This window comes from Danio rerio, chromosome 12, assembly GCF_049306965.1.
Source record: "Danio rerio strain Tuebingen ecotype United States chromosome 12, GRCz12tu, whole genome shotgun sequence".
In the NCBI taxonomy this organism is placed as follows: domain Eukaryota; kingdom Metazoa; phylum Chordata; class Actinopteri; order Cypriniformes; family Danionidae; genus Danio; species Danio rerio.
In genome coordinates, this window is record NC_133187.1 from 39,508,106 (window position 1) to 39,522,710 (window position 14,605).

Genomic DNA, 14,605 nt, shown 5'->3' on the forward strand with positions numbered 1-14,605 from the left:
CAGGGTCACCGCAGAGCACTCCATGAAGCATTATATATAATGTCTCAATAAAACAAGCACACACAGTAGGTCAATACTGCAGCTTACAACTGCTATCTAACAACAAATAACATTATTTATTGTTGCAACCCCTCATTAGCACCCAAAATGAGACATATTTGAATATAAACCAGCATTTAATATATTTTTTAATATAGGAAAAGAAGAATAGAAGTATTTGTAATGTAGAAATTTGGCAATCAAAGAGTGTGTATAAAACGAGCACAAGGTTATCCAAGTGTTCCAAAAATTAAGACCTATCTCTATCATTATTTTATTAAGTTGGTTGGTTTTAATAAAATGTATTGCAGCATATGCAGCATTTTTAACATATTCTTCTTCAAAATAAGAGATAAGAAGAAGAGAAATATATTTAAAAAGAAGAGCAATGTAGGAATGTGTAAACAGAGTATAAAACCACTACAACCTTATCTAGTGATCAGAGACGTGAAAATTAAAAAAGAAAGATGAATCACAACATGCTGGATGGAGAGAGCGAAAAAAGAGAAAACCAAAGAAATAAAAATGAGGGCAGACAATAACTGCTGTGCTATTAAATTAAAAAATGAAGGCAACGAGACAGAAAAGGAGGCCGAATGAGTACAGGTGATGAACAGGGATATTGAAAAACTGAATGAGATACGATTCGGGGAGCAGGAGCGAGAACAAATCAAAAAGAAATGATCAGACGAGATGAAGGAGTGCGTGGATGGGGAACAGAGCAGAGAGGATGATGGGAGAGCGTTTTCATCTCTGACCTGACGCGCAAGTGTGCGTTACGGGAGTCGTTGCCGCCAACTGATGTCACTCTGCAGGTGTATGTGCCGATGTCTCCTGACCAGGTCTGAGAGATGTGCAGAGTCCCGTTGACGTCCAGACGCAGCCGGGGCAAACCCTGAGTGACGATCACCTGACCGTCCTTCTCCCAAACAAACCTGGTACACACAACAACATTCTGGGGTCTAAAAATATCAATTCAATTGGAAGCCATTAGTTGTATTCCTGGTTTGAGAACTTGTATCCCTTCACTCAATTTCAGATAACACAGAATCCAATATAATGTACCGTCTTCTGTGACATATTCGAATACTGGGTTGAAATAAAAATATAGCAGGAATTAATTTGATTCGACTGGGTTTGATTTGATTTTGAAAATTGAAATATCATTCGCATTGCAGGCAATAAGTCAGACTTGTTTTCGGTGCATGTTGGACTCCGACAGGGCTGCCCCTTGTCACCAATTCTGTTCATAATTTTTATGGACAGAATTGCAAGGCGCAGCCTTGGGCTGGAGGGGGTCCGATTCGGGGACGACAGGGTTTCATTGAACATGGACCTTCAGCATGCAGTGGGGTGGTTTGCTGCCGAGTGTGACGCGGCTGGGATGACAATCAGCACCTCCAAGTCAGAGGCCATGGTGCTCCACCGGAAAAAGGGGGTTTTCCATCTTCAGGTTGGGGGAGAGTCCTTACCTCAGGTGGAGGAGTTCAAGTATCTCAGGGTTTTGTTTACGAGTGAGGGAAGGATGGAACGTGAGATTGACAGGTGGATTGGTGCAGCGGCAGCAGTAATGCAGTCGATGTACCGCTCTGTTGTGATAAAAAAGGAGCTGAGCCGAAAGGCAAAGCTCTTAATTTACCAGTCAATCTATGTTCTTACTCTCACCTATGGTCATGAGCTTTGGGTCATGACCAAAACGACAAGACCTCGGATACAAGTGGCTGAAATGAGTTTCCTTCGAAGGGTGGCAGGGCGCACTCTAATGGATAGGGTGAGGAGCTCTGTCACTTGGTAGGAGCTCGGAGTAGAGACACTGCTCCTTCACATCGAGAGAAGTCAGCTTAGGTGGCTAAGGCATTCGTTTCGGATGCCTCCTGGACGCCTACCTAGGGAGGTGTTCCAGGCATGTCCCATTGGGAGGAGGCCTCGGGAAGACCCAGTACACGCTGGAGGGACAATGTCTCTCAGCTGGCCTGGGAATGCCTCGAGATCCCCCCGGAAGAGCTGGAGGAAGTGTCTGGGGAGAGGAAAGTCTGGGGTTCTCTCTTAAGACTGCTCCCCTAGTGACATGGCCTCAGAAAAGCGGCAGAAAATGAATGAATGATTGAATTAAATATCAATGCTATTATGCTATCAATGCTTTTTGATGCCAGTGCGCTCACCACACACCGGCTATTGGTGGAGTGGAGAGATGGTGAGAGAGCCAATTCGGTGGATGGGGATGATTGAGAGGCCATGACCAATACGGGCCAATGGAGGAAATTTTGCCAGGACACCAGGGTTACATCCCTACTCTTGACGAGAAGTGCCATTGGATTTTTATGGACCACAGAGAGTCAGGACCTCGGTTTTACGTCTCATCCGAAAGATGGCGCTGACTCATAGTACATTGTCCCCTTCACTATACTGGAGCATTAGGACTCAAACAGACTGCAGGCTGAACGCCCCCTGCTGGTCTCACAAACACCACTTCCAACAGCAACCTTGTTTTCCCATGTGGACTCCCCTCCATGTACTAACCAGGCTCAGCCTTGCTTAGCTTCAATGCGTGATAGTCTTGGGCTACAGAGGGATATGCTTGTGGCCATCTAGAACTCAGAACGTTCTAGCATACATCTAGTAACACCAGAGACCCCAGGGAACACTCAGTCATTAGCCTAGTAACCACCCGCATTAAGCATTAACCTAGTAACAAACAAGCGACACATGAAAACACTTGAGCATCCATCTAGCAACCACAAAAGATAAACAAATACATACATAAAACCTTTAAAGCAACATATTTGCATCCCATCAGAATACCTTAGCAGGTGTTTCTGGAATAGATCAAGTCATTACACTTTTACAAGGGAAATTATTTTCTTTATTAAGTCAGCAGAGTCGATTCTGATTTGATGTTTTCTTGCTAATGAGCGTTAATTAAAACATTCAACTGCTAATTAAAAAGCTAGTTAAGAAGAGACAAAGAGAGCAACATTAGATAATACAACTGCATCACTTTATTGCCTGAAAAAACACCTCAAGTGCATTTAACTGATCATATTAGGCTCATCACAAAGCCACTGTACAGTGTTTAGGGAACATCCAAGGTCATCAGGTGCTTCTAACAGATGTGTCTAACCTCTGCGTAATCGATAAGACCTTCTCACACACACACTGCAAACAGATATGCATTCGCAAACACTTGTGATTAATTGCATCATGGCCCGGCTTGTTGGAAATCCTTTTACTGCTGCTATCAATTACTGGTTCCATCTAACACAATTACCACTCCTTCCCATCCCTCATTCCTTACGAAACAAGCAGAAAGCCTCCACGGGTGTTCGGACGGAGATTAGGAAAGAAAGAAATGGGAGAGGTAGCTTGACATCAGCAAAAAAACAAAAAAAACAACTCTTACAAGTCGTCGCTAAGTGAAGTTCAGGTTCTGACCGAGAGGAACTCACTCCCAGGTTTTAATGAGAGTCTGAATCTTGCCTTCAAATCGCTCCTCAATGCCAGTCCAACGTAATGGAGGACGACTGAGGCTGCAGACTTCCAATTGAGCACACTGAGATATTCCAGGCAGATTCAAAGGGTTGTGGAAGTTGTAAATGTTGAGATAATGTAATGGCTCATGATTTCACGCTGGCGAGGCATCATTAACACCAGACGATTTTATCTGTGGGGATTTGAATGTCGTGAAACATGGGAGGCTATGAAATTGCTTGGGCAGACATCGCTATACTCAGATTTTTTAACCATTTTTAATGAACCTCTGTATTCCAGTCAATGCTGAAAGTTTGATGTTTCTAACCAGGATATTCCCAGGTGCTGTAAAATTACAGTTACCTTTGCAGCTGTCCATTTGTTAATAACCATAGATATATACACTAGATATCGCATATGGACCCTAAACATGCCTCAATATCGCCATATTTGTACAGTGCTCTAAGGACAAAAGTCATTCAACCCCACTATTCAAGACTAAAGCCAATGTGAAGATGCTGGACTTTTGCAATGCATACTGTTGTTGTAACAAGCAAACAAAGCATAAAGGCAGAACATTTCATAGGTAAGATTTCATTTTTTTATGTTTTTTTGTAAGTTACAAACTTTTGTGCTCAACAAGTAACGTTATTGATGATAATGCAGTCACTTACTGCATTCACCATAAGGCAAAGTAGCACTAACTTGCTCTAAATATTAGGCTTATGCTAATTTTGTTGAATGAAATCAGCAAACAATGTAAATAAAATATGACAACAAGATGCTGCGGGGCTAGAAACTTGTATTATTGTTTGCAAAGTGAAGTAATGGCTAGTTTTTGAAGTAACTTATTAGTAGTACCTGATAACATAACAGGGCCTGCGCGTCATTTTGCATACTGTCCACCCTAAATTATTCAATTTAACAGGTAGGGAGGATAATACATTTTCATGCACAAAAGCACACACTTTTGTCGGCAAAGCCCATGCGGTCACCAATCAATTAGTGCAGAAAAGTGAAGTAAACTTATAATTTTCATAATTTAAATAAATATTTGTGTACTGACCACTGGGAAAACTCCCAATCATATGTGTATGTATCTCTGGCTCTGGATGGCCAGTCCTCCACTGCACCTTGGTCTGACATTCATTTCAAAGGAGCGCTAACCTGTACTAAAATGGCTGCTCTATTGACGCAGACCTTTCAATAGACAATAATAGCATAGGCGACATCTATGGTTATGGTAAATATCTATGGTTAATAGCAAGCAATGTTAGCATTGGTTCCACAGTTTTTATATTCGGCTAGTGGAAAAATTTTTTAAACACGTATTAACATTGTTAAAAAATTGATTCAGTAAAGTACTTTAGTTAGTAATACACGCAATTTTCGGCTGCCAAAAAATCTGAAAACACCATTTTCATCCAAAAGTTTAATTATATTATTATATATTGTTATATTATTGACAGAATTTTTATTTCGATGCGTCTCTAATAATTGCTAGCAGCAATCACTAAGACCACCCTAGCACCCACCAATTAATAGCTTAGTAACCATCAAGAAGAATCTAGCTTTCACCTAGTAACACCCTAGATACCGCTCTGAAGACTCTATAGCATCCATATAAAAAATTGTCTATTAACCATTTTACATAGCATCTGCCTAATATTGCCTTGTGACCACTTTAGTATCCTCCTAGTAACCACCTATCAACCACACTGGTCACTCAAGCAACCACCAAGTAAGTATTTGCCTAGCAACCACCCTGACCTATTTAGCAACTATATAGTGCCTTAACAACCATTAAGCAAATACTGTATCCACCTAGCAACACATTAGCAACCACATAGAAATTGTCTAGTAACCACATACTGCAGCATTCTCTAACATCTGCCTAATATCGCCTTGTGTCCACTTTAGGATCCACCTAGTAAGCACATTGTCTGCTAAAGCAACCACCAAGTAAGTATTTGCCTAGCAACCACCCTGAACTATTTAGCATCTATTGAATGGCTTAACAACCATTAAGAAAATACTGTATCCAACTTGCAAAACCCTAGCAACCACAATAAAATGGTCAAGCAACCAAATACTGTAGCATCCTCTAGCATCTGCCTAATTTTATCTGGTGATCACTTTAGTATCCACCTACTAAGCACCTAGCAACCACACTGTCCACTCAAGCAACCGCCAAGTAAGTATTTGCATAGCATCCACCCTGAAGTATTTAGCAACTATCTGGTGCCTTAACAACCATTAAGAAAATACTGTATCCAACTTGCAAAACCCTAGCAACCACAATAAAATGGTCTAGCAACCACATACTTTAGCATCCTCTAGCATCTGCCCAATTTTATCTGGTGATCACTTTAGTATCCACCTACTAAGCACCTAGCAACCACACTGTCCACTCAAGCAACCACCCACTAAGTATTTGCATAGCATCCACCCAGAAGTATTTAGCAACTATCTAGTGACTTAGCAACCATTAAGAAAATAATACATTCAATTTACAACGCCTTACCCTTCTGAACAATCCAGCTTAAACCAGCCAAGGCTGGTTGGCTGGTTTTAGCTGGTTGACCAGCCTGGTTTTAGAGGGGTTTTGGCCATTTCCAGGCTGGTTTCCAGCCATTTCGAGCCTGGTCTTAGCTGGTCAGGCTGGAAAATGACCAGCCAAATCCATCTAAAACCAGCTTGACCAGCCTGGTTTAAGCTGGACATAGCTGGTTTTGGCTGGACTCCCAGCTTGGCTAGGCTGGTCAAGCTGGTTTTAGCTGGTCATCTCCCAGCCTGACCAGCTAAGACCAGGCTGGAAATGGCTGGAAACCAGCCTGGAAGTGGCCAAAACCCCTCTAAAACCAGCCTGGTCGACCAGCTAAAACCAGCCAACCAGCCTAGGTTGGTTTAAGCTGGATTTTTCAGCAGGGTAGCAACCACATAAAAATAGTCTAGTAACCAAATACTGTAACATCCTCTGTATTACCCACTGTAGTATCCACCTAGTAATCACCTATCAACCACACTGACCACTTCTGCATCCATCTAATGGTATTACAACCAAATACAATAGAAAACACTGTTTCCACCATATAACCTTATGAAACATACTAGCATCTAAATAGAATTAAACCAGCAACCTATCAGAACATGCAAGTATTTACCTATGAACACCATAGTAACCAATCTACACACTCTACGTCAAGCAATATGATGTAGCTTGAAAACAGATCCACATATTGTAATACAAATAGGGTTAAGTTTCTAGTTGCAAGTCTAGTTGTGTTCCAAACCAAAATAATATAAAAATACCCTAGCAACAGCACAGTAATGTATTAAATCTATCTAGAATTCCTCAGCAACTACGTAGGGATACCACATACAGCATTTTAGAGGTAAACACTGATATTTTTTAGCATCCGCCAACCTAGCTTCAATGTTTTTTTGTTTACGGGAAGTGTGTGTGGGCCGCACCTGACTGAGACGCTGGGGTCATGTGTCACACCGCAGGTCATGGTGGCTTTCGTTCCTTTGATGACGCTCTGATCCTGAGGGGGATTAGTAATGCGTGTGCGGGCTGTAAAAAGGAACAAAGTCAATGCTTATATGCGCAGGTGTATGACAAAAAACATGCAAACACACTTCATCATAAAGGAAAGAAGAGACTTGTGATCTATACACTTCAAAACACACCCACACACACACACACACACACACATACTCACCCCAGACCACAAGGTCAGCAGAGGCCTCGTCTATGCCACGTGAGTTGCTGGCCATGCAGGTGTAAGTGCCGGCGTCTGATATATGGGACGGGCTTATGAGTAAACTTCCTGATTCCAGGAGAGTAAACCGCGGGAGCTGAACGGAACCACTTGCCAGCACTCGTTCTCCTGCAAAGACCATAAACATATTCGAGATAAAATGTTTGAAGATAACCACAAAATAAACTGTGACCTAGTGGTAGAGCAGGGGTGCCCAAACTTGGCCCTGGAGGGCTGGTGTCCTGCAGAGTTCAGCTACAACTTGCCACAACACACCTGCCTGGAGGTTTCAAGTATGCCTACATAGAGCTTGACTAGCTTGTTCTGGAAAATTTAATTGGGGTTAGAGCTAAAATCTGCTTCAATCTGAGTTTGGGCACCCCTGGGTTAGAGAGTTGAAATAGTGATCCAAAGGTACTGTAGCAGGTTCGATATAACCGTTACTCTCTTCCAACCTAAATACCATGGCTGAGGTGAGAATCTCTGAACAAGGCACCAATCCCAACTGCTACCTAGGCTCCACTGCAATGGCTATCCACTTCTTCAGGTGTGTGTCCATGCTGTGAATGTGTTAATCCCTAGTATGGGTCACTGTCAATGACCACGTCACAACTTTTCCTTTTCTTTTTTCCCTTCCCTTTTCTCTGCTTCCCTTCCCTTCGTTTTTCATCTCTTCTCTTCTCTTCTCTTCTCTTCTCTTCTCTTCTCTTCTCTTCTCTTCTCTTCTCTTCTCTCTTCCATTCCATTTTCCTTTCCTTTCCTTTCCTTTCCTCTCCTTTGCCACACTGTAAACTTTGCTTCAATTTTACAGTTATTTACTACAAAAATGCCCAGTAAAATACACACACATTCTTTACAGTTCACTACAGTAATATCTACAGCATTGTGTGTAATAAAAAATGTTTACAGTAACTTACTGCATATTTGGAATTTGCGGTATTGTACTGTAATCAAAGTAATTAAGTACTGCTACTGTAGTTGAAGACAACAATGAGACAGTTAACGAAAATATATATTAATTAACATCTTGTATCACAAAATGTATTTAAAATAGACAGATGAATGAAAATGACTTTTGTAAACCATTTAAAATTGATATAATAACATAATAATGAATAATAAAAGTACTGTTCTCACACACATGAAAATACACGATCTCACCACCTTAGTGCCAGCGTAAAATGTAAATAAATTACAGTAAATGTCCTGTAAAAATGGTCATACTGTACAATTAAAATGTGATAGAGGGCATTTAACCATACAAAGCAGATATGGTAGGGCTTTTTTACTATAAAATGTCCACCATGCTACTGTAAAACACATTTAACGGTCAGTTACTATAATGAGCCAGTTGCGATAAACTGCATGCAACAGTGCTGCCAGTAAGTACAATACGAAAATACAACATTCATTCACTAATTTTCTTTTTGGCTTAGTCCCTTTATTAATCAGGGGTCGCCACAGCAGAATATGCTTTATGCAGTGGATGCTTTTCCAGCTGCAACCCATCACTGGGAAACATACACTATAGCCAATTTAACTTACCCAATTAACCTATACCGCTGGACTTGTGGGGGGAAACCAGAGCACCCAGAGGAAGCCCACATGAATAAGGGGAGAACATGCAAACTCCACACAGAAATGCCAACTAATCCAGCCGAGGCTCGAACCAGGAAGTGGCCAAAACTCGAACTCCTTCTTGCTGTGAGGTAAGAGTGCTACCCACTGCACCATTGTGCCACCCCAAAATGCTTAACAGTGTACTGTATATTAAAGTCCCCATTATATGCTCTCTTAACTTATTCATGGATTACATGCAGTTTTAAACATTTGGTTTACATTTTTTACAATACAACAATGCATCTATTATGGACGAGTAGTTAGAGAGTTCATCTTGTAACCCAAAGGTTGCAGGTTCAATTCTCAGTGCTGGCAGGAATTGTAAAAAATGGAGTCAATGAACAGTACACTCTTTCACCCTTAATAGCCACGACTGAGCTGCCCTTTAGCAAGGCTCCTGACCCGCTAATTGCTCCCAGGGCACCCCAGCAATGTCTGAAATGTGGGCCAGCATATTCTGGGTGTTCTTCTCAATTGGTTATGCACAAAATTCCCCCACCAGAAAGCATCCAGGAAGCATCCTAACCAGATGCTCAAACCAGCTCCACTGAAGTAACATCCAGATGTCTGAGTCTCATTTTATGTCTCACAAGGACAGCCCAGACACCCTGCCGAAAAGATGTCTGGGTTACTAGTGTAACCTCTGTTCTCTCAAATTTGGAACAAGATGATGTTTAGAGAACACAGACACAGAGAGACTGACCTGGTTAATACTCTAACCGCTGTTCCGTTATGCAGGGAAACAGGCAGTGTATTGAATCTGACAATACAGGGACTTTATTTCTACACCGAATCAAGAGAACCATTAACCAAAGCTATGAGGGATGTTTGGAACTGGTAAATCAAACGATTGCTACCTCTTTACTATAATGGTCCCCATTACTGCTGCTGATACATGGGTTGATTTGCAAACTCTGACTAACCATCCCTTGTACTTGTATGCTGTGTACATTTTCGGTAATCTCAAATTGCTCGCGCATGTACCATTTACACGTCCTCTTCTTGCATAATTCCACCAAAGACCACAATATAAATACATTTTAGTTTTAAAATAGCGTTTTAGAATGAAAACGATCCGCACTGACGTTTCACTTTTTGTCTATACTATACAGCTGAAAACGCACATCACATGACAGCACACACACTCTGGCATGCACTGCAGCGATGAGATCTGTGCACGTCGGACTGTTCATCTGATGAACAGTTCATCTGACGAACAGTCCCCATTGGGTGGACCTAATCTCACTATATTTGTTATATTTGATATTTAATTCATCTTGTTGTCTATATCTTATGACATATTCCCTGACTTTGGTCTTTTGAATCTATTACTTCTCAGGTAATGTGTTTTGGCTAAGCGCAAATATAAATTAATATATGAATTAATGTAACCATGTGCACTGATTCTGCACATTTGACTGATTGCTTGCATTTATTTCCTATAATGTATACACCTATTGCACATTATACTTTAATAATGGCCATTATTGATTATTAAAACTTATATTCAGCAAAAGAGAGGGTATGTTTCAAATTTTCAATGAAAATGAAAGGAGGTAGTAATGTTATAGGCTCTGTTTGGTTCTAAATATGCACACAGTGAAGATGACGCTCATATAAATATGTAGCTACATGACACCTCAACATTTTTGGTGTCTGTTGAGTTGCTTATATCAAAATGAAAATAGGCAGTTCCTTATATCATGTTTTCATTTAATTAATAAGATGAAGTGAAACAACGTAGCCTAGGTGATGCGACTGATGTTATAAAGTACACTGTCCACTTTGAAGATTTACCCGACGTGTCCTCAGGAGTTTGCTTTCCATTGTCTGAACCAACAAGGAGAGGATGCAAGACTGATTTTTGTGTAGGCTACTCAATAATGAGGAAAAAGCCCCAATCAGATAGCTGAATGTCTGTAGACATGCCTCAGATGTCTCCGTTTTCCCCCATCCACACTGAGACAGAGCAGAAGCGTTTTAAAATGAAAACAGCCACTTTAACGTTTTTAAAAAGCTTTTGTTTTAGGTGCTCGAAAACTCTGGTGTAGTGTGGACGGATGGCATAACCATAGTAAAACATATGCATTTAAAAACTGGCATGTCGGCAGCAATATCCTAGTGGTTAGTGCATCGACACATAGCACCGAGGTGCTCACGACGACCCGAGTTTGATTCCCGGCTCGATGTCCTTTGCTGACCCTTCCCCTATCTCTGCTCTCCATACTTTCTTGTCTATAAACATTCACTGTCCTATAACAATAAAGGTGAAAAAACCCTAAAAAAAATAATAAAAAATTATTATAAAACTAAAACGTATTTGTGTAAATGGGGCCTCAGTGTTGGGGTAAGTGTTGCAAGTTTCTGTTTACATGGGGAGTGGAGAGCATGAGACTGATTCCAGTGACGCTCCAGGCACAGACGTGTCTTCGCTGAGGCCAGCTTCCAGCCTCCACTGCTGAGACTGCAGCTCTACACAAGACTTTTGGCCGGCGGAGAAATTTAAATGGTCGTGCCGAACTGAGTCTGGTTCTGTCAAGGTTTTTTTTTCTTCACTCGCCTATTGGTGAAGTTTTTTTCACTCTCCGCTGTCGCCACTGGCTTGCATGGTTCAGGATGGGTAGAGCTACGCATCGATGAATTTGCTTTTCAGTGTTTGGACTCTTAGTAATGATTTCAAAACACACTGAACTGAGCTAAACTGAACTGAACTTAAACACTAAAAACTGAACTACCCTGATCTAGTTACTATGACCATTTACAGTATGTGAAGCTGCTTTGACACAATCTACATTGTAAAAGCGCTATACAAATAAAGCTGTATTGTATTACTTGTGCTCGGTGGCTGTGTCTGAATACCCTCGTGCCCTAAGCTATGCTTAAAAAAAAAAAAAAAGAAGCGTGAAGAAGCATTCTATGTGAATGACCCCTAAGGATTCCAAACTTCAGCATCCTGGCTGCGTACTTAAATCCTGTCCATGAATATCTCAAACAAGCTGAACAAGTTGACCCTGAACACTTTTGTTTTTGTAAAACTTTAAGACACACATTCACTGTAGGTTTGAAGGTTATCATAACCCAAATACCACACTTGATTATGCTGCAAATCTATAGCTTAGTTATCAACAATAGATTCTTTCTGTACCTGTGTTTTTTTTATGGTTGAAGGGTATTAATAATTTAAGTATTTATAGCCATCTTTCTTCAAACCCATAGGATTTTATTTGTTCACAACAGAAGAATTGCACTGCTTGTTTCTTTCCATGCAATTAGTCCCCATGGGAACTGAACATCAGAGAAAAAAACAACACAAAAGCACTATAAAAAAGGCAGTGGCCAACAAAATTCAAATATTGTATCTAAATTATTATGAAGTACTGTAAAATTATGCGAGAAGCTGACTGAAATGAACCTTATTATACTAAGACAGCCTTCCTCTTCTAGTGAAATGTGAGTGATTCATTGAAGAGATTATACTCAACCTACTCTCCACTACTTTCTTTTAAAAATGTCAACATTTTAGTGAAAAAAAATACTTAAATTGGGGTCTGCTGGGCACACAAAGGAAAGGTTTAATATTAGAGGACTTGGAATAAAATATGAGTGATGTGGACTGCTTTTATACATTCTTTTTAAAAAGTTCGACAGTCTCAGTCCCAGCTCATTATAACTCCATAGAGAATAATAAAACCAGTCTTTAAAACTTGTGCTCCACAGAAAGAGTTTGTAATAATGGAAGGGTTAGTAAACATAGACAGAATTTGTATTTTGAGGTGAACTAATCCTTTAAACCTACAAACACGCTTGTTTACTTTCCTTCAGCTACAGCGTGAAATGTAAAGCACAGTGCTGGGGTGGACATTCTGCTCTCTAATCTGTCAGTCTCCCATACAAATATTTCAATTTTGTAAAATCCAGCTGCTTACATTTCAGATGGCTTTGGTTAAAGATTTGTAAATTAAATGGACAGTTTAAGCAAACAAAACAGAAGTGGGTATTTAGGAAACTAGTTTTTAAAAATGCTTAAGGACATTTTAGAGTCTTTTTTGTGTGACATTTCAAACAGCATGGTGTACAACTTATAGTGGAGGACAAAAACCTAAATAATGAAATAGTCAAGCTTTATTTTTAAAGTACAAACTATTAACTGAGACTTTCAGCTCAATATTGGCTACTTATTAATTGTTAGCATGATATCAGTTGTGTTTAGGTATTGGGTTAGATTAGGGAGGTACTGTGGAATATGACTTTATAAGTACTAATACACAGCCAATATCTTAATAATAAGCAGGTAATAAGCCACTATAGTCAATTGGAAATTAAACTTACGTGCTACCAGATAAATACATAGCTAGTCTTTGTGTTCAGACACTGGTTGTCTTCTACTGTACTATGGAAGAAACAATAATTGATTAGTGCATACAAAACACAGTTGTTTATGAATCTAAATAACATCCAATGTCAGACAGATTGAGTCCAACTGGGCTGATGTTGTGGACCTGGCATATAACACTTCAATAGCATTTGAAAAAGGTTACAAATTTATATTCTAAGTATTTAATTGTTATATGGGTAGTTAAAAATAGATACTTATATAGTTTGTTAGTTTGTAGTTAGTTTTGTAGGTAGGAAGTCTGAAGTTTGAGAAATATAAGGGGTCACTAGCTTTATCAATTCTTAAACTTTTATTAATAACATTTTTACTGAACTGCACCTTAAATAAATACTATGATGTGACACAGCAAATATTAAGTAAAACAAAAAAACAGCATGAGAGCAATTTTATCTTCATTATTGGACACTTATTGTCATGATTTGTGTGTCTAAATGTTGTAATTATGTATTTGTTGTGTCATGTGATTCCCCATGTGTTGTGTTTATGTCCCCATGTACTTCTGTTTATGTCATGTGAGTCCTTTGTTCTGTTTTCCCGCCGCTTGTTAATGTTCATTAGTTACACCTGTGTCACACCCCATATTCACTCAGTTCAATCATGTCCTGTGTATTTATAATAATAATAATAATTCCTTACATTTATATAGCACATTTTTGGGGGGATTATTTACATATTTCTCTTTAGTTGTTTAGAGGTGGGGGAGGGATTAGTTTCTCACTAATTACTAATTACTGATTAGTAATTTTCTTTGATTTGGCACCGCTTATTTTCCTTCCCTCCATCAGGTATGTTTGTTTACTTTTTGAATTTATTGTATATATTGGTAAATATATTTTGAGTGATTTAAATATTAATTTCTTTATCTTTATTGTAATAAAGCGAACCACCTTTTTTGCCACATCATTGTCTGTGTTGACCCATAGCAGCTAACATCTCAGGGGAATTCTTAAAAATATTGGGTTGATATAATTATGTTAAGCCCTTTTTCATCCTCTGAGCTACGCGGGGCATAACAATGTGTATGGATGATAACAGCCCTCTGAGCCTACCAGTAGGTGCAGTAGGCCCCTATTGGCCCATATCTATCAGCTGATAACCACTGATAACGCCCATACAATCAAGTGATAACATTTGAAGCGGGTGCATTAACTGCATTTTAAATGATGACAATACGGTTTATTTTTATTTTGGTCATGTGTGAAAGTGAAAATGCATCATCATGTCATCAACGCATGCATAAATGTAGCCTATATCAAATCAAAATCATTTCCATTTAATCTGTCATCTGCACTGTATAACGTACAGGCTGCATTGCAGT

At 39.7% G+C, this 14,605-nt stretch overlaps 1 protein-coding gene across 7 annotated transcripts in view; it reads right to left on the bottom strand.

Annotated features, from left to right (window-relative positions):
• The window catches only part of sdk2b (sidekick cell adhesion molecule 2b), a 637,792-nt gene that overhangs the window by 89,163 nt on the left and 534,024 nt on the right, over positions 1-14,605 (bottom strand). For all 7 annotated transcript variants that reach the window (XM_009306870.4, XM_009306868.4, XM_009306869.4 and 4 more), the window contains exons 11-13: positions 7,233-7,400; positions 6,982-7,084; positions 798-974 (exon numbers count right to left, since the gene is read on the bottom strand). In XM_009306870.4, coding sequence (XP_009305145.1) covers positions 798-974; positions 6,982-7,084; positions 7,233-7,400 — 448 coding nt within the window. The remainder of the gene's footprint in view (positions 1-797; positions 975-6,981; positions 7,085-7,232; positions 7,401-14,605) is intronic.